The sequence below is a fragment of the Adelges cooleyi genome, unplaced genomic scaffold (assembly GCF_023614345.1).
Source record: "Adelges cooleyi isolate 19-005CV unplaced genomic scaffold, UGA_ACOO_1.1 ACOO_flye_CR_arks_rails_tigmint_CR_PRNA_2, whole genome shotgun sequence".
NCBI lineage: Eukaryota > Metazoa > Arthropoda > Insecta > Hemiptera > Adelgidae > Adelges > Adelges cooleyi.
Window position 1 is genome coordinate 4437040 of NW_026095860.1, and position 24872 is coordinate 4461911.

The 24872-nt window shown below is 32.4% G+C and overlaps 2 protein-coding genes across 4 annotated transcripts in view; both read right to left on the minus strand.

The window, feature by feature from the left end:
* Window positions 1-4218: 4218 nt before the first annotated feature.
* Window positions 4219-5133, minus strand: LOC126833634 (uncharacterized). The gene is made up of 3 exons (XM_050565076.1): window positions 4937-5133; window positions 4666-4826; window positions 4219-4563 (listed from the first exon to the last, which is right to left on the minus strand). Exons 1-3 carry the CDS (start codon window positions 4957-4959, stop codon window positions 4364-4366), a joined length of 384 nt encoding a protein of 127 aa, XP_050421033.1. The 5' UTR covers window positions 4960-5133; the 3' UTR covers window positions 4219-4363.
* A 2675-nt stretch (window positions 5134-7808) lies between these two features.
* The window catches only part of LOC126833735 (dual oxidase maturation factor 1), a 34400-nt gene continuing 17336 nt past the window's right edge, over window positions 7809-24872 (minus strand). For 2 of the 3 annotated variants that reach the window (XM_050565241.1, XM_050565239.1), the window contains exons 2-9: window positions 21982-22135; window positions 21389-21446; window positions 10438-10572; window positions 10141-10366; window positions 9347-9561; window positions 8967-9162; window positions 8592-8855; window positions 7809-8461 (exon numbers count right to left, since the gene is read on the minus strand). In XM_050565241.1, coding sequence (XP_050421198.1) covers window positions 8395-8461; window positions 8592-8855; window positions 8967-9162; window positions 9347-9561; window positions 10141-10366; window positions 10438-10572; window positions 21389-21446; window positions 21982-22134 — 1314 coding nt within the window. In that variant the 5' untranslated portion in view covers window position 22135 and the 3' untranslated portion in view covers window positions 7809-8394. Of the gene's footprint in view, window positions 8462-8545; window positions 8856-8966; window positions 9163-9346; window positions 9562-10140; window positions 10367-10437; window positions 10573-21388; window positions 21447-21981; window positions 22136-24872 lie in introns of all 3 variants that reach the window. The other variant, XM_050565242.1, reaches the window with a different exon arrangement.

Consider the following 24872-nt stretch of genomic DNA (forward strand, 5'->3'; position numbering starts at 1 on the left):
TTTCAGCTTCGCATCACACCTAAAACGCGTTAATTTCAATTATAACATTAAATAAATGTTTTTTTTAATAATTTTATTATAATGATACATTTTTTATCGATTGTAATATATTTACCTTTAGTAATAATACTATGTATTCTACGAAGTGTTAATAAACACCTTCCAGTTAACGGTGGTTTAATCAAATTAATATATTTAAGGTGGTTTAGTTTGCAAATTGGAATGCTAATTATTTTACAGGTTAATTACTGCAAGTGATGGATTTGAATATTCATCAACATTTTAAAATAGGGCTGCAAAAGGTAAAAAATTCACACCCGTCGTGTGGTAAACTAAAATTTGAATAGTTCACTTAATAAATGTTTTTTTTTATCTCATTCGCCGTGTTGTTTTAATTATAACAAACAAAACCAGTTTTAGTCTACGTCGGACGCTATCATTACAAATATTCTAAGTGAATCTTATCTTGGTACATATATTTAAAAATAGATAAATATTTGCCTCATCAAAACCATATAAATAAAAAAAAACAATTTTTACCAAAGATAAAAATTATAAAAACAACGTTTTCCCGTTAATGACAATAAAATACAGATAAACAGAATAAATGTACACTTATTTCTGTGCACAATTTTTCTCCGTCTTGACGTCTTTCGATTGCAAATATAGATAGTATTCGTTCAAGATAACAATATGTACGAACAACAACCATTAAATAGCATAATCATGTAATAAAAAAATTTTTTGTCGGCTAAAAAAAATACACAGAATAAAAATAATAATTACAAATTAATATAGCATTGAAAGTTGCCTTCCTCGTCAATAAAAGTACTGTAATAAAAATACTGTATTGTATTGATTAACATTAGATTGTACCTATTGATTGTGATTTGTGTTATTGTAAAATAATAATGCATGTTGTTCTTAAACTTTGCAAATTGCACAATACTTTAATATTTTTCTCGTGAAAAATTCTTTAACAACAATTTCTACTCGCTAAATTGAATTGCTCGGATCCGGAAGTTCTTCTTTAACAAACAATTAGGTACATTATGGGTGTTAAACCTGTCTGTGTGATTTTATGGTTTAAATCTGGGAATGCGCCTAACCCTAACCAGCCCATACAAAAATGCATTCTTAGCATTCCAGTACCGGACTGATAAACCATTTCTTTTATTTCTATTTTATAAATATACTTAATAAATAATAGCTTATTACTTTGAGTAAGTAACGCAAACATATAAAATTTATCTGATAAATAAATTATTTTTAATTAATTCAATTGTTAATAATAATTAATCAAATATAACATACCAATATGGCAATATCTATTATATTTATTGCAATTTTCTAAATTTAAACAAATCAAAAGTAAGTAGGTTATATGATAGGTTTCCATGTTGAGTTAAAAAAGTTATAGGTATAGTTATACTTATAGACACAAATAAAATAAAATTTATAATATTGAAATAACACTTAAAATTAATTTGAAAAAATGTGTAGGCATTTAGTTTTATAATTTAGCATAGATTATAAACGTTTTTTTATCATTTTTTTTTTTTTAATTTGAAAAATGTTTAAATTTGTTAATAAATGTAAAATTATTCAAAGATAGTTTGTGTATGTGTTATACATATAATTACAATGTTTAAAACAAATACCTATTGATGAAATTGTGAGAATCCAATTTTGTATAGAATATGAATTACAAAGTGCATATTTTAATGATATCCAAACTCATTTAAATTGAATCTAAAAAATCAGCAAAATCAACAAACCTCATTACCTAGTTTATTCGAAGTTAATAAAAATCCGTACATTAATGGTTACCTATGCAAATTGATTTCAGATTTATTGTGTTGGCAAAGTGAAGCATAATAATATAGGTATATATTTTAATATTATTTTTTCCTATAGGTATTTATAATTATTGTTGTAGAACAATAACAGGTACTTGGTATATGAAACATATTATCTTAATACTCGACTAAATAATCAATAATCTCTTATTTGGAAAAATTGTATTATTTCAACGAGTCCTTGAAGTTAATTGTTGAATTTTGCAATAATGCAAATTTTTTTATATTTTCAAGTATTTATAATTCATTGACTAATACTTTGTATACATATTATACAGTATACAATATTTAATACAGTTACAGGAAGACATTAATCTCTTATCAATGTAGGCATTATTGAATAGGTTAATAATCTAAAAGTTAGTATATATATATATATATATATATATATATATATATATATAATATATATATATATATATATATATATATTAACTTTTAGATTATTATATATTTTTATTTTGATATTGGTATTTATCATGTATATATGGTACCTACAAATAATTCTACGAATCCTTGTTTTATAGTCATAAATCATAATCTATAAAAATGACTTATAGCTGTTCAATAAAAAAATCATTATTATGTTTCTGGGAAAAATACTATCTTAACCATTTGTATGTGGAGCAATGTAACATTATTAGAAAATAAAATAGTGTAAACAAAAGTTAATTATTTAATATGTTGTCCATATATTGGAAGGACATTAATATTAAAATATATTAAAGGCTTTAGGCAATGTTTAGTTTTGTGGAATTTTACATTGTTTAAGTACCTAATTAGGTATTTTATATCAAACAGTTATTAAATTTGTTACGTTTGGATCAATGCCTTGAAGAAAATCAACTTCCTTCTTTTTACTTAATTTCCATGTCATAGTCACGACTCACTGTTGTAATTAAGTCGGTTTTGAGTAGGTACCTGACTAGTGGCAGGTATAAAGATGTCACTTGAATTAGGTAGTTGACAGAGATAACATTCTGTATTGATTATATTTTAATGACTAGATATATTTTCCACGTATAATTATTAATGTTCAAGTTTTATTTGATTTTAATATATTTACTCGCTATAACACTGTTTATTATCATTAAATTGCTTTACCTAACCTATATCTATTGGTTTGACGCATCATCTATATTACATAAGTAATAAATACCCACCTTTCTACACAACAATTTTCAAGAAATATTTAAATTATTGAATTTTTTAAAATCAATATCCAGATTTTGTAAGTCTTAAGATAGAAAAATAAATTTTCAATTAGTTTGAAGGGAAGAAACATTTTTATAAAAAAAAGACTAAAACGCAAAGTAACTTTTAAATGCGTCTACACAAATAACGATTGCAAAATAAATAGTCTTTTTAAAAATGTACCATCCTCACATTGGGGACGTGTATTAAAATTATTTTTATTTTGAATTGTTTAAATTTTTTCAAATTAATTTAATCAATTTTCAAGTAACTAAATTATCAATCGGTTTCTTAGTCCCCTTAGAGAACATTGTGAGCTTTCCATATAAAAATATGTTGCAATCAGTTTAATAAATACAACTGTAAAATGTCACGTTATAATTTGTATGCAATTGTAAAAAGTTTTTTTTTAATTAGGTATCTATGTACCCCTATAGTAATATTACAAGCCGTATAGTTACACATTTTAAGTACCTACAATTGGATATTGAAGAAATTGTTTAAAAGCAAAGCCTCTAGAAATTTACATTCACATTCTGTCTCAAACTAAACGCATTGAAGGTTTGATAAACACTTTAGACTAAAATATTAAAAGTAACGAGTTTGCGATTCTATTCTTTTTAAAAGCAATGTTTGCTTTCAAACAATAACAAGAAAAAATACTATTTTCTAATATAAACATTTTTACTGTATAAATATGCTTCATCATGCAAGTCAACAAATTTAAGTCACTCAAAATTATTAACAATCATTGCTAGTATTTGTTAACCCTTGTTAAAAAAAGTTAATATTGTATTAAAATAGTAGAGATGTAACAAATTTAATGTAAAACTTAAATTTACTCGTAAGAGTTTACAATTGTACTGGGATACTTAAAAATAATAAAAAAACATAATTATCGGTTATTTTTATATTTATATTCTTTTGGTTAGACTTCTTAACCTTTTTTCTAAGGTAATAATGTTTTCCAATTCAGTCAAGCCTATTCATAAAATGAGCTTAAACAACAGTTGGTGGCTTATGTGCTTAAAAATGAATTACTATGGATTGGTATTGATTTTAACAACAAAATTTGTTACTATGTCTTATATAATTGTTATTTAATTATATATATATAAAAAAAAAATGTTTTTATAAGAACCATAACCTTTAAAAGAAAACTTAAAATAGGTACATAATTATCATTTATTAATAATGTAATGTTGGACTCTATTTACAAAGTTAATTAATGAGATTACATAATATCAAATTATATAAAACTTAAATATAAAAGACAAATTTTACAAGTATTGCTGAATATATTAGATTTGTTAACACGATTCACTATAAAGTCTAATTAATTCTTCGGGTCCGTAAGAAGAGGACGAACTGTCATCGTCATCAAAGTAATTATTTCTATTGTTACCATTATTACAATTAGTTTCTTCATCGTCATTATCCTCGAGATTCAATGATAAATATTCATTCATTTTTGTATGCAATTCTAATTCCATGTCTGACGAAAGAGAGTCTATAAACATTATACAAAAAGAAATTTTAAAGAAAACATAGTTGTTTGTATACTTAAAATTAAAACAACAACATAGTTCTAATTAACCATTGGTGAACCAACCTCGAGCTTCGATAGCCACATCTTTGTAAAGTTGTTCAAATTTAATTGTGCTTAAGACTTGCCCAGCAGCTAGTCGCGCTTTAACAGAATTTTTTATCATTTCGTTGAGTTGCGCAGTCCAACCGGATTCCATCAGTCGCATTCGGAGATGATCTTTTACTCTGAATTAGTTGTCAATAAAATACATCAATAAAACAGTCGCAGTTTATCATAATACATAATGTCGTGTATTTTATTATCCCTTTTTAATATTCTAATAAGTATTACTCACAGCTTTTCAAAATCGGTAGACATGATTAAACACAATAAACTAAAATAAAAATATAACTATATAAAGTCTTATTGGCGATTAAATTAGCACAACTGGCTAAATAGTATCCACAATATTATAGTACCTAGTGTAACATTATATTTCGTTAAACAAGTTTCAATAAAAACATTAATTTATTTGAAAATATATTTATTTGCTTTTGTTTTGAATGTTGTTCAATGATAACGTGTTATCAGGAAATTTTGACGACGATAAAATGTATGTATAATCTCCTTGGTCTCTTTGGTTTGAGGAAACGAAGAAGACGGAAATGATTTGATCATACCTATTATTCTACGCGTCATAAAAAATCTATTGAAATCACCAATTAAGAAGGCGCCACACACCCGTTTTTTTTTCTTCAAAAAACCTTCTTTCACAAAATATAGACAACAACATTGTCTGTGCTCTACCATGGCCCTTTTTTTAAGGCAATATTGGGTACCGGCCAATTTTTAAGAAGTTTTGTATAGGCAATATTTAAGAAATAAGTGAATTTAATAAATTTCGACCATGCCAATTAATTTATCGGTTGATTTGTATAGGTTCCGTGGTATTATTTTTAATTTAAACCATTTTTTCCACGAGTAAAAGCCATTTTAGTTAAAAGGAGAAAAAAAAGTTTTTCAGCCGAGTCTGCAACCACGAAAGAGCATTTTCATGTCTCGTTGAAATACCGAATAAATTTAAATTAGTTGTGGAATTATAATTAAAAAAAAAAAAATTACATGGAGCTTACAGTTACAGCATAAGGCCAAGGAGATAAAAAAATTATGTACAATCAAGTTTCTGGCTAAAATTGTAGTGTTTATTATCTGGCCAAAAGTAACTTAACTTAGAGAATTAAATTATTTTGAATTTATTATTTAGTTCTAATTTGAACGTTGAACGTACAACATATTTCTTATCTCCCACCCCTATCTCTGTAACGGTTTTGTAAAGAACGCTTTTGTAACGAACGCCTTTGTAACGAACGCTTTTTTCGTTACGCTTTTTTTATAACGCTTTTTTCGGTTATGTGCCAGAGCTAAGACGTGAAAATGTCAATAATATAAATTGGCCGGTACCCAATAGCCTTAATATTTCAACCAGTTAATGAATAATTGTTAATTAAATAAGAAAGGACTTTTTTGACATTTTTAAAAATGATATAGCGTCGGTTGTCTTAGGTATATCGAAAAAATACGGATGCTGGAGCATGTATGTATGAATTTCTTTCCTATATATGAAGTTTGAGAAAAATTAATCCGCGTAAAACTGTTTTGATGGGGAAAAAACTGTAATTTCCACTAAAGAAATTACTGTGATAGTCTGACAAAAAAAAAATAGCAATCAACAAAGTATCCTCATTACTGTGTTAATAAGTATACATTGCTGTTCAAATTTAAAACTCTTAATTGAGATTTTTCGAAAAATTGCCTAAATCTTATTCCTTAAAAATTAACGGTGTGGCGTTCTCTTAACTAAAATACGATATTTCACCAAAAATATATTTATTATGAAACATTTACCTTAAGTATTTTTTTTATTATAAAATTCAGGGCTAGGACCTAGAAATGAAAGGGGGGGGGGGCTAGAAAAAAATTCACTTCAAATGTATATAAGCAATAGTCGTTGTTAAAGTTTACGTAGTAAAAAGATACATATTCTAATATACTATATTACAATAGATAAATTGTAATATGCAGAATCTCAATAATAAAAAAAAAATATTATAATAAAATAATAATCATAAAAGTACACTTTTAAAGCATACAATTAAAGTGCATAAGAGAGGACCCCCCTTGTATCAGCCCCTGATAATAGTTACTAAAATTTAGTTATAATATTTCTTTAGAGGATTAAATAATAATTGAAAAATATTCATTGTTTGTCTTCCATATTTGAAGCTATGTTTTTCACTCCGATGTTCATACAAGTTATAAGAAAATAGCGACCCTTAATTATTGAAATATTTAGAAACACAATTTAATGACTCGTGCTCAGTTCATAAAATTTGTATGAACCGTTTAATTTGAAGGAAAATGTTTGTGCGATTTTGCAAAAAATTACTTTTTAAGGAGTTTCGTATAGGCAATTTCTCACAATAAGCTTAATTGAAAACCAAAATAATTGTAGTATGCTTTTACCATGTGCCAATAATGATTATTTTTATCAGTACATACAATTAGACGTTAGTTCTTGTAAAATGCTTTTAAATGTTAATAAATTATATTCCAATAACTATGAATGACTTACAAAAAAAAAGATACATCCGACAAATTTTAAATTTTAAAAAAATGTGTTTTATTACTTTGGATGTCTACGTACGCATAGAAACGTTGTAAGAAAAAAATTGTATTTCAGTTTAAGCAACACAGAAAGAGCAAATTATTCTGTTCATTCATATTCTACTTGAATATTATAATATAACAGCTAATATTCAACAAAATATGTCTTTAGTTTAAAATATACGGAATAGTCGAAACGCCTTAACACCGGCAACATATGTTACATTTGTGTGTATTTACGAAAATATATTCAACTGGAAGATAATTCATTTAAAACATTACTATGCAGTGTATTATTCACAAAACAGTTTTGTCATAGTGCGATATAAGTATAAAAAAAACAATTTTTCATAAAATACTTAATACATGTGAACATATTATACATTTTAGTTATGTCATTATACAAACATGAAAAATGCCGAGTTTGTAAAGCACATCCATTTATATTGGTGTTAAAATATAATTTATAATTTTAAATAAATTAGAAATTTATCAGGTAAGGCCTGAGTATAATGTAGCACACATAATTCATAAAAAAATGTGGCATATAAAACACAATGAAATATAATAAATAAATATAAACATTTATTCGTCAAGGGTAATAATTTATAATAACATATAGTACAACAATCATTGTTTTGATTCAAATAGTAATAATAATAATAATATCGATAACTCATTACAAGTATTAAATTTATATATATATATATATAAATCACTTAATATTATTAATAAATAAATAGGTATAGGTAACACATTGAAATAATTATCCGCGTCTAATTGACATTGCCTTGGCTTATTTTTCTACTTATTATTCATTTTTTTTTTTTTTTTTGATCTTATTAAATAAAATATGTATTTCTTCGCAATTGTATTGATTTCGGTGTAACCCAAGCCGGTTTTTTTTAACCGTACGAACCTCATTACATCATTAGTTTCACTTACAAACAAGTTTTAGTTAATCGAATATTACCGCGTTACGTTCGTACATAATTTATGCCTAATATGACTTTCTTCGTACATACTAATCTTAACTATTTTATATGATACATATTGTATTTTTCTATGTCTACGATCAGACTTGAGTTGAATATTCACAAATCGTTTTGTGTGGCACTTTTGTTATTAGTGTAATCGTTTCGAATTTTCCTACCACATGGACACTTCTTTTGCTCTGTCGACCACGGCCGTCGGTTGTGCGCTGCCGGGCACGGGTCTGGAAACAAATTAACCAGTCAGTGTTGTACACATAATAGCAAAAAAAAAAAAAAATAGTTGTAATAAATTTAAGCGTACGTACAAACAATTATTTACAATGCTCCCTGTCGACACAATATTAATGTTACCTTATGGCGGGCGATGACTTTTTCAGTATCGACAATCGACTTTTGTCCCGGTTGTTGAACGACACGGCCAAACTGGACGTCTGACTGGTCATGGAGTCCTGCGATACGCTCCTGTTGAATTTCACTCCTTGCGCGGCCGGTCTGTTGTACGGGAATCTCCATGGCGAGTTTGGCGGCGGCGGATCCAATTCGAAACCGCGGTTTTCCATGCCGGCTAGTTTCATCTGGCCGTTGGTCTCGTCGTCCTTTTTGGACGACAATCGCCTGGTAGGTGAAACGGCAACAGAATTGATTTAATATACGTGTAACGAACAACAAGTTGGACAACAAGCAATTGAGCTGAACAACGTCTCGGACGACGTTGGCTTTACTGACCTCAATATCCTACGCCCAAGTCCCTCGGGCTCTTCCAGACTTTTGCCCACACGTTTTTTCCGGGTGCTGCTGTCTTCGATGATGATGTGCCGGTCGTAGGGCGTGTCGAAGTCCACCTCCAGTATGGTGGAGAACTTGTGTGGGTACACGCAGTCGACGGCCACGATTATGAGTCCGACGGCTATGCATAGCATACCTGAAAACGACATAAAGCACAGTTTGGTCGACAGGGTTCCCATTGACACCGACAGCACAAGTTCCCCCACCGGGAGTTCAGAAAATGCCCGGGAACATCCACGGAGTCTAAGAAACTCTGCGGGAATTCTTAGGGAGACCTTGTGCTGTTGGCAGAATGGAGCCAATGGTAGTGCACGCGTTACCCGTGAACAGAGTCAGCCAAAAACACCAGCCCAACTTGAACAGTAGAAACTTGTCGTCTTGGAACCGTATGACTAGCGGTATCCACGGGAGCATACAGTGGTAAGCGGCCGTCGCGCCTACCATGAAACTGCCCGTGGCCATCATGGTGTAAGCCCCGTACCGAGGGACCACCACCAGTAGCACGTTCATCAGGAACCACGACACGAACGCAGTCCTGTAAATGTTTAATTTTTCATAAAAAGAGTCTCGGTGCAATGCTGAAAGTGTTTATCTAATAAGAATTTAAGGTAATGTCAAAATTCAGCCCCTGGCTTTTGACCCTCAAGGGTGATACAACGTGACTTTTAATTGTTGAGGTTTTTGCTTGGAACATCGCAGGTTTTCACTCAACAATTCGTCCAGATTCGTTCAGTAAGCAAACCGGGTTGCAGCAATCCTTATTACCAGAAGTGTCAACAATTAGATCCATTTGATTAAAGGTCTACAAATCTTTCGAACACCTATGAGATGAGCATGGCATCGCTGGCAATAAGGGCTGTAGCCAAATTTCCTTACCGATTGTGATATTCATAGACCTTTTATGAAATAGATTGCGCGTGATCAAATCATAGTTCCGTGAGAATTACAAGCGAAACTGCACTAGTTTAGACAACTAGATGAAAACTTTGGCTCTCATCACTAGAATGACGTCACGTCACACTATTTCGTACAGTATTTTACAGAAAAGCAACTCATTTTATAAACACTTTCATTGCTAAAGAGCGTCGTTCTCAAACGACGAGTAAACAATTACCACAAGAATATGGTGCCGTAGTAGCCGGCGGCTCGGTATTGACCGCCCCAGGCGAATCCTTCTTGGCCCAGACTAAAGTACTCGGCGACGGTCAGTATGGGGAAGGGAAGACCTCGGTATAAGGCGGCTTGGTAACTTTCGCCCATCTCGTGAGCTTCCAACCACGAGAAACGTTCGTTGAAGCTGATGTCTTCGACCGACATGGACGAGTTGTCGGTCGGCAGTGCTGGAAAAAAAATAAAAACAATAAGGGGAATAAGGGAAAATTCTGGTTGACTGAAATTCAAAAATATCCACCGGTAAGCGTGATGTTGATGTGACCGAGTCCGACGTAGGCACCGAGTTCGGCGGTTATCAGCTCTTTGGATAGGGCTCGATAAGCACTAGTGATAACGGTCCGGGCTACGTGCCAACTGGAACCCAATATCGACACTGAAACAAACAAAGACATTTTTTGTTAATTTTTTTTTTGGAGGGTAAATCGAACAAATTTGTTTGGTATAGTTATTTATTGGGTGGTGTAGTTGAGGTGTATGTGATATAATCGCTTTCCGGCAGACCTCGGAAAAGCGAAAGCGCGTTCCAGTGAAACACTAGGTCGTAAAATCGCTGAACCGTAAAGGCGCTGGGCTAGATGACTCTCCCAGTAGACCTTGTCGCGGCCCTGGGAATCATCATTTAACCCAATTAGGTGTTTCGGTTTTATTTAAAGCCGTTGAATTTATTTTAAATTAATTCTTCATTGGTTATCTCCGAATTCGCAATGCTCCATACCGACAAATATTGACATGACATGCGTCGTTATCGATTTGGATTTGTATGTATCACATGCTGTCCGTGTAATATAATAATCACATGCGGTACCTATCTATATGTATGTACGGCGGCAATTTCAAAAAAAGCTCCTTGGAACGATGCCCTGTACACGGTTTTACCAAAACTAATCGATTGTGTTTGTGCGATTTTTTTTCCATCAACGTCGGCTGTTTACCGCGAGAAATCATAATAACGTGTACGTGTAATGCAACAGCTGAAACCAGACTACAACATTTGCTAGGAAACGGTGCAGGCCACATAATAATGTAATACAAATTGGACGGTGGAAATAGTAGGTCCTTGACGTTTCGTTTCGATATGTTTTTCATCTCGCGTAGATAATCAATCGTTTAGAGTTCCTCGCAATCACTATCGTCTCAAAGGCGTTGGATCAACCTAACCTAACCTGGCCACGAGGCTTAAAAAATAAATAATTGCAAAATAATCACCGCCGCCGCGGTTAGAGTCAATCAATCGGTCGACGGCTGGAGTCGGAAGGAAAAAAAAACAATGAATTTATTTATTCGAGAATAATCACTTTTCTGACCTCGAAATTTTTGTAAATCATTTATAATGTACTTCGATAACCGTAGAGTTTTTTTCCCCTAACGTTTCGCATTATCCTTGAACGCACTTCATGTTTATTTCGTGTCTGCTCTGCAATAAAAATAGGATTTGCGCTTTTGACAAAAAATTTGACTTTAATAAGCACTAGGCAATCACGTTAAAACTACTAGGCCAAACCGTAAAAAGCGTATCACGTGAAAACTTGGTAAACGAACGATCCTTAAATTTGACCATTAAACAAATTGGCTTAACTGTAATAATTGAGCTATTATAGTACAAAAATATACTTTGATACGTTAATTATTGTCATTATTATTATTTGTTATTATCACCAGTCACTAATTTAGTTTTAAACGGTATGACCGAAAACGTTAGACAAAAGTGTGTGTTAATAAATGTTTGTTAATTTGCTCCATTGCTATATTAGTATTGCATATTGTATTCTATCAAATTCAGACGGTTACTTTTCTCAGTCATTTTAACATTTTCTTGTTCTACAAATGCATGCTTTCTATAACTTACAAGAGCCAAGAACTATATGTTTTAGACCATTGATATTACACATTTTTTTATTACTAGTATGTGAAAAATCATTTGTTTTGCATAATATAATGTAAGTTATTTTTGAAATTATTTTAAATTGTCTTATAATTTGTTCGTTAATGATAACAAATACTTATTTTAAAATTTAACCCTTCCTAACCTAAGTACAGATGGGTAAGGGATATCGTTTTTGGTATTTAGCAATTTTGTTTAGAATAATGTAATGAATAATTGTCTCCTAACAATTTTTTTTTCGAATGTATTATTCTTGCAGATAACAACAACTGAAAAAAAAATTGTAAGATGTTATAACAGCTAGTTCGCGAAGAAAACAAAATAGCACAATCTAACAGTTATAAGTGTATACACGAATAATTGGCTGTTTCAAAAACTGGCCAATTATACGTTTGGGCGGAGCATTCACGATACCCGTGTATATTATTAAATACATATTTACCAATGTTACCTACACAGGTAGGTATAATCATTGAAAGTATGCTTTTATATTAAATCCTATCTAAGTAGTCGTTTTTAAAATCCAGCAAAAATTGCTGCAACAAGAAGCAGATAAACGTTACAACGAAAATTACATGTATACTATGTCGGTAGAAACAAATTATAGAGCCGTCATGAATTTTTTTTTTTACAAAGAACATTTTGTATTAATGTTTACTTTCAAGTTAAATTTTTGTGCTATTGTTTACTTAAGTTTTAGGTATGTATCAACAAAAATTGCCCAACACTCACTTTCATACATCAACGCTGGTCTTGTGTTTAAATAGTTTTCCTTTTATTCTAAACTACATTTTTTTGTGCACATGTCCTTATTGACTTTTTTATTTAGCATGATTACACATCATGCTAAATAAATCTCTAAATCTCTTGAATAGTCTCTATATGACTCATATCTAACTCCCTATATTTCTGTACACTTATCCACTAAAATAACATTTATCTCGAACATGTAATTATAGAGATATATCCTTCATAAGTTCTTAGTAAGGGCTCTTTACTTAGGAACACAAGAAATGGCTTTACTGTTGATATAATTAAAAACGATGATCGTAAATTTAGTTGATATAATATAATACAAATTATTAATTGTATAGTTTATAATATATATTTATAAATAATACCGGCGACCTCAACAGCTGAATTTGAAGTTTTGTTTTTGAACTAATTTATAGTACTTTGAAAAAAAAAACACGTTTTCAATTCCTTTGAAGAAGTATAAGGTTATTATTAATTATTTATGCAATCATTTAACGTAGCACGTTCGGCTATCGAGTTTAGCCTGCAGGAGAATTGTTGTTTCGGTGAGGTATAATTATGAAACTTGGATGAAAGATTTCAAGGTACCTACTTGATATCAAAACCTTATAAACGGACACTTCACTTCGCAATTGGTATTAACATGGGTGGCACATTTTAAATAATAAAGTCTGTCCGTCAGTATGTTTTAAGTTGAAAATGTGTTCTCTCGAAAGCTGCTTATGTCTTTTTTTCATTGTAAAATTTACAAAACTAAACTGTCAAACGAAACAACAACGCATAGAGTATATTAAGCATAATGCCTGTACAATATATACATATAATATGTATTTCGTTCGGGCGATGGTCTTAGACACAGTACAATGACTTCGAACGGTCGTGAGTGGTATTTTTTATGATACTCTTGCAGTGAACAAAGAAAATATAATATCCAATTGGTTAAAGACCCGACCTCATACTCGGGCAACCACAATTTTGATTGCTTATTAAGAAGTTAAATATTATTAACTTACACCTACGTAGCGATGTGTCGGGACAGTAAGTAAGTAAAGATTGCACGATTGTTGTGTAACTAAACAATTTTGTTTTTTTTGCGATAATCATCAAACGAATATTAAGCGATACGACTCCAAAACGTTTGTTCCAAACCTACATTATAAGCTAATGTAATATAATGTCAAACAATTAGGTTTGCGCAAAGCACTGGAAATTGTACGCAACAGTATATTTTATATTCTAAAAAGTAATAATTTTTATCGAAAAATCGAGTTGTTTGTGATGTGTTGGTCAGTCGACCAAAATTGGCAGCCCATTCGTGTTAAATAATTTTAGTATAAACAGTTATCCAATAAAAATCTTCTTTTCGTTAGATTATTATTGTTATTATGATTATTGTTTAGATTTTGAAACAATTTTGAGAATAGAAATAATACTGTTACACACAATTGTGGATACCACTGAATATTTATGTTTTGGCTGAATGATACAGTGAAATAAGTATAATAGTGATAATTATTTTATCTTGTAGATTATGTAACTGAATGACGGACATCACGGTCGCTTGATCAACATGGAACGTTTAAATACGATTCCCCGAGGGGACTGGAATTATTAGCTTTGAAGAAAACTTAAATCGCACAAAGTCTGATACGTCATGCGATCAAACACGTTGATTCGAAAACACCATTCTAGGTAGGGTCGACACACAGCTTTAGAATAAATTACTATAATGCATACAACTCAACACTAATATAACTAATGTCGTATGTATGGCACAAACAACGCAATGATCGATTGCGTTTAAATGTGTTTATACAGGCGAGTTACAAACCTTAGCATATAATAATGTAATATTAGAAAAAGCTACTCCGTAGGTCAGGTCAGTAATGCTCCAAGTCGATTACTAATAGCGGTGTTTTCCTTTATTGTCCTGTATAGAATATATTTTTTATGTACCTATATCATCCAGAGGAGAAGCTGCAAGGATAAAATTCCGTTTAAGGATTGATGGAGATTTTTGTTTTCTAGCGTGGGCGATACACGAAGCCGGTTATCGTTTAAAGTTGATCGAGAGAGGACAAGCACTCGGGTACGGCGTTGAACGAGGCCGGCGGCGATTATGATTTACCACCTTTTTACGGTCGTGATGATCTTCAGCAGTCACGGTTGGACAAATCGGTCGTGTAAAACGGACATTAGCAATACGTTTTTTTTTGTTCACTCTACAACGATTCATTGTGACACAGCTGTTGATTTCAACGAAAATACAACTGCCAAGAACTAGGTACTCTAGACCAAAAATTACTGTCGCTGTGTAGACTATCGTTCGGTATCGAGTTTAATCGGGTACCACCAGATTTGTACCAAACTCATCAGTCACAATCGGTTCGTGTTTGTGGTCACGGTAACACGTCTGGGTGGAATATCGCATTTAGCCTGTGCACACAATAATATAACGCCATCATAGCCGTGTAGGCGAATCCCCAAATGGTCACACGAGCAGCATTGCGTGTGAAAACGAGGATTTCCCGGCCAGGAGGGAGGCTTCTGTAAGGTCGTGTGACGACCGAGTACACTCGCTCATTGCTGCTGATAATGTATTGTGTACGATTCACGCGATGAAAACGATTCGGTTTTTGTTTGTTAATTAGTATTTTGCAACACTGGCCGAGAGAGATTTTCTCGCCCGTCGATCCCTACTCGCTGTAGGTAAGATTTTAGTTTTATTATTCCGTCTCTTTTCAGGAAAATATTAAAAGAAAAAAAAAGGTATCGGCCAATTGTACCCACACGGCCCGTGTCCTTGAGCCCGTAACAAACATACTATATCCTTCAAGGTTCGACCGGGAGAAAAAACAATCATCAACTGCATCTGCGTATATACACACATATAGGTATATATATACCTAATATTATACACATCGACGCCATTGTTCGTGATAACCAGCACGAGCAAAGTGGTTTCATAAGCGCATATAATTACACAGATGAATCTTTGATCGCTCTCCCCGGTGAAAATAGTAAACGCCATTATACCTACACCGTGTTATGTCATCTCAGCGCATCCGCGTTTGCGTCTGTCAAACGTGCAAAAAACCCAACTCGGTCGTCTAACCGTTCGCGTTATGGTCACGTGAATTATTGCTAACTGTAGAATATAACGTCTTGTCCCGGTGAATTTGCACGTGTGTAGGATACAGGCGAGAGGTGTAGCCGTTGTAAGTATGGTACTGTCGTGATCTTGTGACGTGGTTTGCAGCCAGGACAAGACAACAGCAATAAGGTAAATTCGGAACGCTTGGAGGTTGTCGGATGTTGAGGTTCGTGTGGATCGAGACGAAATAAGAATTAACACAATTTGTATAGTATTATAACGCGATAAGGTAATACCTCATCACGACTAGTACAATAAAGTAGTAATTAAAGGCTTGTTATACACAGTTAGTTTACACGACAATAGTGTGATACCCTTTTACATAAGACCAAACAATGTGTTCCGGTTACAATATTGCACAACAATAATACACTACAACGATTTACTTTAAACTTTTGCCCAAATACAAGACGGACAGATAATCTGAATGTGCTATAGAGTAGAGAATCTGTTAGGTACGCTCGACGGGCTAGTGGGGGTAAATTAAAGTTACCAAATGTAAGTATTTAAGAAAATTCACATCGCACGAGATGGCTCAAAAATAAATGGTAACAGCTAATAAATGTTGACTTTGTACAATTTTTTTAACAACAAAATTTAAAACACTACTTATTGTGTATTTGCTTGGGTGTGCTTTGTCGCCAACAGTTTTGGAATTAGCACCTCCACAATTGTTTGCTTTTCTTAACATAAGTTTATTCGGGAGAGGGAGGGGGTGTTACAATTGGTATTATATCTCAAATACTTGTGTACTTAGCTTTCTAGATTTCGGCGAGTGGCGCTAACCTGTTATGCGTATTAATGATATACATTGAGGCGCGTATATAGGCTTGCATTTCGTTAAACCTTTTGTATATATATTTTTTATTTCACTTATAATATTATACAATTAATTACAGTAACAGCCGTAGCCATTGGGGCGTTTCATAATAAATACGCCGGCGGTGCTATTGCTTCTGTATAACCCTAATAATAGTATAATATTTTGTTGGAAATGTTTTTGTTTAACGCGCGGTACAATATTACATTGTGCTTCTATAAAATAAAAAACGGCGAAAGCTAACTCCGAACGATTCCGTGTGGTCATTGATTGAGGCCAAAAATCTTTAGGCGTAAGTACACATTTTTCTGGTGGGAATACAATATCGTATCATCGAGCATAGGTACAAACAGTCGCGACGAATGTGTGTGCATGAATAAACCGGCCTCTTTGCTTCCACGTTACATAACATCCAAAAATCAACGCGAGACATTGCAATTATTATTAATCTTTATTTATCTCTGCCGACAGAACACGAATGCGTATCACACGTTACAAAATATAATAATTAGTTTGCAAAAATAAAATTAAAAAACCTGTTCGAGTGCCGAAAAAAAACGCAGTAGTTTTGTTTGTTTGGTATACAAATGTTTGCTATTTAATCAAAAATATGGACCATGCTTTTCAAAATCCATGGATTTTTTTAACAACTCTAATATTATATCATAGCCGTCGAATCTAGCAATAGGTATAATATATCTGTATCTACACTGGCCGAGTGACGGCTGCGGGTTGCCCGGACTTGTTTTTTAAAAGACTGTTTTTGAAAAATAACTTTTATACAACCGATTGCCGAAAAAGATTAACCTAAAAAATCAAAGAGCTCGCGTTAACGACCAGATATTTTATTTTCCATCACGGCATCTGTAAAAATGCGCATTTATCATTATTCATTATTGTATGATATTTAAGAATCACGCGGAGTTCCTGTCTTGTTCGACAAAAGTCCTTCGCCCACACGGACCAGATGCAATTCGTCGTCCGTCGAAGGTAATGGAGATTTAATAAAAAACAATATTTTATATATTATTATATACACACGTCTTATATGGGGTTTTTTTTTTTTTGTCAAAACACATCTATTTTTCTTCTAAATAATAAAAAGTAACAAAAATACCGTTTGCGTTCGGGAGCGAAGGACGAATAAGACAATAAATGACACAATATAGAAGTATGTTTATATGGATTTGAAAAATGAATAGCCGCAAAATTAATAACAGGTAACTAGTATATAATATACTAGGCCGAATGACTAATGAACCGAGCTAAATAAACTACACTGGTCGTGAATAGTAAAACCAGTTAAGCGCGCAAAATATGCGTTTTCATTTGTAAACATTTGAAAATATTAAGCCGAGTGAATCGTTTAAAGGTCGCGAGGAACATGATAATATTACCATTATTATCATTATGCAGTGAAAATTTAGAAAATTTAAAAAAAGCATTGGTGCATATTTTAGTTGCATAGGATAGGTACCGACTATTGTTCAACAATAGAAATGTTTTAACCGATTATATATGTTATATTTCAATATTATAGTAGACTATAAGAACACCTTAAATACTAAAGATCAAGCATCAAAACATGATAGACCATACCGGTTATTCAACGATTCCACAATAAGGCATATCATTATGATGAGAAACTGAAAACAATCTGGCGGTGACATTTTTAGGTTCTTTTAAAATACTTATTATACATCATACTCCAATTCTTTCATCCGGAATCACTGTAAGAACAGCTGTTTAAGTTCAAAGGGAAACATTGTCAAGTTTGGGTTTTAAGAGTTCATACAGGGAGCGAACATACAGAACGTCTACTTATGTCTCAAATGGGTGAACGTGCAAATTTTGGTTCATATCAATCAAACGAAATTGAATTCGATGGACAGTGATCAACAAGGAATTAACAGTTAGAAAATTGTGTTTTAAATTTATCAAGTTCTGGTTCTTATTTATAAAAATTCTTAGTATAGATTGAGTCACTAACTTGAAACGACCTAATTCAATATTGATAATAATATGCTTTGTTTGTTATTTTTAATTGGAAAGATAATCAGTTTTTATTCATAGCTAAAAGATCAATTTCTAAGATAAAAATTATAGATAAGATTAGATAGTCATTTGTATTTTAATCGCTTTTTTACTTTTTATTTAAAAAAAAAAGCTTTTGTCCATTGATTCAGCACGACTATTGTAACATTTTTCCACTTGAAAAGTTATTACAACAGTTGTACACATAATATAATAATTCTTCGATAAATAAATGTTTTTTTTTAAATCGTTACATTTACAAGTTTCTATAAACATTGTATTGATAATCTCAACACTGGACTTATCTCGCGCGAGGCTGACCGATTTCGCTCGATCGGCATACGTTTGGATTATATTATATTATCTACTAGTGCACAACAATAGCGTTATGTGTATTGGTTTATAATTATTATTATTATTGTATATTATATTATTATTGCGGAGGTCGACGGTTGCGCGATTTGGCGTGTACTTTGGGCAAGGTCGAATTAGTTTCGCCGCTGCTAAGAATGTAAACGAGAACGCGTCGCTGCCGATAAACCATTAAAACTAAACCGCGTACGCGTACACATGTTTAAGGCTGAATAATAGGAAGTGATACACTGTGTAGGACTACTACTACTGCTAATACATCCGGACTGTCAAGGTAGCCGAACTCGGCGCCACGGTCTCCTTGACTTTCGGTTCACAATTTTAATAAGTCATAATAATAATAATTGCGGTATGCCGTGTATATAAATCGGTGTGCGGCGGCGCAGTGCTCGGATGAATGATCATTGCTCGAAGACACGGTAGTATACCTAGTAATAATACACAAGTGCACGCGCCACTCCTTTCAAGATCACTCGATTAATCCAATACAAACGCCGTTTAACCGCCGCGATGGATAAATAATGATAATAGATAGTATCCGGCATGTCCGCTGTTGGGATAGGTTAGGTCAAATGTATATCAGTTGGAAAGTCCTGAAACGGTTGGCAAAGGCTAGAGAACGTCCGGACTTGATTGATCACCGTGCTGGTAAATGTTATATTCGCTTTGTGTGCGGTCAATATGATTTTTTTTGTTATTTTTGTTTTGCGAGCGCCCGAGGAAATTTGTTTAACGCGCGACAAGGTTGACCGGCCATCGCTTTCATGGTCAAGAATGTTTCCAATTCAACTGCAACCGAGAACTGAGCACACCGAAACCAGTCGAATCGATTAAACCGCGAGAACAGCCTATTTTCAGGAAACAAACGATGATCAAAAAATGCCAACGCGTATGAGTAAAATTAAAAAAATATATATATCAAGTTGGACAAGTATTTGAAGTACAAAATACATCATATGAGTGTGTGCAAATTTCAAAACAAGTTTTTTTTGTAGGTTTTTCGAAAAATATTCCTCAGCCTTAGTGTCACAAAACGTGTCTTCTTTGTTTAAACTTAAATAATAATTTAAAAAATAGAGAAATAATAAAACACCGGTGACATGACTTAATGATAATACTATAAAACCTTTTAAAACCGCTGAATTTTTGGTAAAACCGTATAACTGACAACAAAATGAAAAATGTTAATCGTAAAATATCAAGTGAGGGATTTTAAAATGTCACATTTTCGCTTTAGAATCTTTTTTTAAAATTCTAAACTGAACGTTTTTGATTTTCGCGGACCAATCACAGCCGCTTTACGTTCACGATGGTTTACAGTGACGTAGTTTGTTTTCAAAAATCAAAATTACAATTTCGAAAAATGATTACATTTTTTCTTAAATTAGTTATGTAATAAGCTGCAGATCAAATTACTATAGTATGTAATTTCAGGCGCGCAAATGTATACCCTGTGTACCGTAAATGATGGCCCTGGGGGTAAACCGTAGGAAAAAAATAATGAAAACAAAAAAATACACATTCTTATATAGTAAATTGTGAATAATTTACTGTACGAAACCTCTTAATGACGGAATGTGTATAACCGCGTGAATAAAAAAGCTTATACTATTATGTTGTGTAATAAAATATATGGTCTTGGTCTTTGTCTTTGTACTTATACAACTTATTAGTTCAATCACTGTTGCTCTTATCGATTGTATGCAAAAATATTTCGGTTGTAATTAAAACCCTTCACATAAAACATGTTTAATTTACTTAATTTCAATTAAAATTGTCGTTATAGTTTATTTCCATTGGCTCCTAGGTCTAGGGCCAACTCGTGCGCGTAAAAAAAAACTCTTTTAAGTTCTGACACGTTTGAGATTATTCATACTAAGTAATATTGATAGAATACACGTTCAGTAATCCGTATTCATCCTCGAAGGACATATCAATTAAGAGTGCTCACGGCGGGGTGTCCAGTCTTAATCAATTCATTTATTTGGAGATACCGACACCACGTCGGGGTAAGTGATTTTAATAATATTAAGTGCTTGTCATGACTTTTAATCGGTTGCAAATAAAATTCGTCGATCCCGGATCCGGCATGTATGTGAATCATATTTAAATTATAATAATACCACTTGTATACACCTAATGTAACATTATATTTTGCAGCAAACACTCACCCAGTATAACGTTGCCGACGAACAGACTCAAGGTAACCGTCGTGAAGGTGGTGAACCTCTGGAAAAAAAAAAAAATTCATTACCGTCGTTAACGTTTGCAACAAGGTTGACGATACCATAATACAATAATCATAATAATGTGTAATTAATTAATGAAACTTTCGTTGCCGGAAGTGAGACCTACGTGACTCTGGTTGGCGACCAGATTCCTTATGGAAATTATTTCAATCGATTAATATACACAATGTTGTAGGTACGTTGCACGACAGTCAAGGATAAACGTATCAAAGTTTATGCCACTTGTTTCTGATGCCGTTTAACCAACGGCTAACGTTTTGTTACAACTGGTGTCGCAACATCACAAACGGTTAGAAGATAGTTATAGTAGAGTAGGTACAATAAGCGATAATGAATAATAAATAATGCTGTTGGGCGAAATAATAATACAGCGTTGAGAAGAAACTCTTCTAATCTGGAAAATTACTCTAAAACTTATTAATTTTTTTTTGGGGAAATTTACGAGGAACTTTAAGGGTTCTTTTCGACACGTGGCGTTTATAACAACATAATAGAACATTGTGTACAAGACTCACTTCTTTCCGGACTCCGGGGAAAATGATTAGGAAAGCGACGAAGATCGTGCCGAACACCAAACAAGTGGATATCATTTGCACGTCGCCGGTGACGGGCGTGCGGTTGCTGTAACCATAGAACACGGGCCCTCCATCGCTCCTTAGCCACGTCATTCTGAAAACAAAAAGCCAATACATTGTTGTATATTATATTATAATAAACATGGGAGTTAAAAAAAAAAAAACAACAACAACAATTGAAGCGTTTATCTTAAACGGCTGTTGAGCCAGAGTGGTCAAGCACGTTTTAGAAAGTACACATGATAATATATTGCATGGACTACCGTTTTTATACGAATAAATATTATAATATTAAATAATATTATAAGTATGGTATACAGTGTGCTCCAGATGAACTGCAATTTGAATAGAAAAGAAATTTCTAATTTTAACACTAGCAGTGTTCTTTAGTTGAAGTTGTATTGATGTAACAAGAATTTTACCATACGTGTTTTCATTCAACTATCAGCTGCTCGCAATCGGTCAAAAGGATAACACAAGTATAATTTATTAAGAAATACATCTGTTAAACAATTACATTTCTAACAAATGGGAAAATGACATTAATATGAATCGAAAGTTTAAAAAGCCTTTTAAGTATAAATAATGCATTTTATAAATATTATGTTATGAATCATTACTGCAATACTATATTCATAAATGTAACAAAATACAAATTTAAAAAAAAAACATAGTTTTTTAAACCCACTAGCTCGTTTATCTTATTTTTTTTACGTTTCCATCAATTATTCTTTGTTTTTCGATTGTAGTTTCTAACGAGTAGGTACATAATGTAATTATTTAATTTGCATAAGAACTCTTGGTTATAATAACCAGTTTAGAAACCTAATTGGCAATCGATACATTTATTAATTTTATATATTGTATTATACACTGGGCCGAATCAAGTTAGTCATAGGTCTTATAAGCACTTAAGTCCCAATTTTCGGAACGTTTTTAAATGTTTAATCCAAAACTTTTCTAGTACACAATTAATTTTTATTTTCTAGACATTTTTTACACGGAAAAAGGGCTTTTAAATGTCATAAAATATTATAGTATTATGTAATATATGAGTAAATTGTAGTACATTGATTCATAATGAACATTATTTTTTTATATATATACATTATTGTATTGTACACAACAGTCGTTTTAGCGCATGCTGTATACATGTAAGGATATAGAATGTAACTATAAAACTAGAAAAAAAATCTTCCACGTTCGATTGCGTAACAACTTGTATTACATTACACTGTTGACCTTACGATGAATATTTTACCGGATTAAATCCCCCTGTAAACGACTGCCGACGCCCACCCAGTCGGAAGTGCGATTTTTAACGACCGTCTGACGTTTTTTTTTTTTTACTACTGAAAATATTATATTAAAGTAGTTTTGTACTTATATATATATTACCCATCCCCAGCGTTAAAGTCCCCACGACGTTTATCATTGGCAAAATAATGGTTTATATTTCCTTATTGTCGTCCGACTTACACAAATGTGTCATTACTGTCGTTACAAGGGTACGTTCCGGCCGACGACCAATGTCACTGCTTTCCTCATCTAAATAGTAAGTAGGTATATACGGTAACATAATAATAATATAACTGGGCGAGCAATGGTGTAAACGAATCGACGTTGCCACGGCCGAGGCCTATACATCGCATTACATAAAGTAGCACAAATAATAATAAAAATATGATATTATGCGTTCAAGTTAAAACCACGTTAATAGTAATTATATTACAGCTGACTGTGTGAACGGAGGATTTTGGCGGCTATTGGCGAGATGCAAAGCGACGGAGAAACTCTAAATTCGAAAAACTGTTTATTCATTATATTATTCATATAATCTACGGTGTAGACTTGTTCTGTCAGCTGGGCGTGACCCAAGGTCCTATTTAACGTGGCGTTAAAGCTTCGAACGTGGTTATAATTGTCGCAATTCTGTTTTGCTCAAATATGTTTTATATATTTTGTCGACCACGCACAATAGCGGCAAATCATCGGGCGATACCACATTCTTGTGTTCGAAATCTCTAAGACAGCACCCAAACAAGACAAATTAATATGCAACATAATATTCAGAACCAGTTGTGAGACTAATCTAAAAGCCTGATCCTTATTAGGCGGGGTCTATTAGTTTCCCAGTAAAACTTTTGGGACTAACGGAAGTAAACAAAACAAATTTCAGTCTACTCTAAAAAAAAATCAAACACCTTCCAGATGACCCTGAAATTATAAGACGTTGAATATGTTTTACTGCCAATCTCTATGATATCACTAGTATCAAACACCGTTTTTATCAATACCTTATATCTCGTCATCCCTTATCGATTAACACTCTTATCACTATTATATCTATTTCCTCATAGCTCGTGTGGAGCTTTACGATAGCAATAAAATATTCTTTGTTAAAAAAAAAAAACAATATGAATAAAAATACTATGGTTAATGTTATATAACATCAATGATAATATTTAATTAATACTATTATATAAGATCAAATATTTTAGGCTGTCAACAAACAAAAAACGATGAAATCGGTGTATCATATTATAGTGATAGTGATTTAAAAGTTCTACATCGAAGCTACGACCTACATTTCTTATTTTCAGTTGGACTTGATGGATGATTCCATCTTACAAAAATGTGTTTTACTAACAAATAAGGTAAACGAAATACCTCAGAAGGTTCGTGCGAGACAGATAACGCGTGTATTGCGAAAAAAAATATGTTCGAATAGCAATAAATATTAAAAATTAAAAACATTTTACTATTTGGGATATTCCACGATTTTCTCATGGTCGTCTAATTGCCAAGATATAAAAATTCTTTTGCCTCGA

Excerpts from the sequence above, each read along its gene's own strand:
- LOC126833634 (XM_050565076.1), bottom strand. The coding sequence starts at position 4,959 with ATGTCTACCGATTTTGAAAAGCT. Across the intron at positions 4,827-4,936 it reads TCTACCGATTTTGAAAAGCT|AGTAAAAGATCATCTCCGAA; the intron begins GTGAGTAATACT and ends CAACTAATTCAG. Across the intron at positions 4,564-4,665 it reads TGTGGCTATCGAAGCTCGAG|ACTCTCTTTCGTCAGACATG; the intron begins GTTGGTTCACCA and ends TAATGTTTATAG.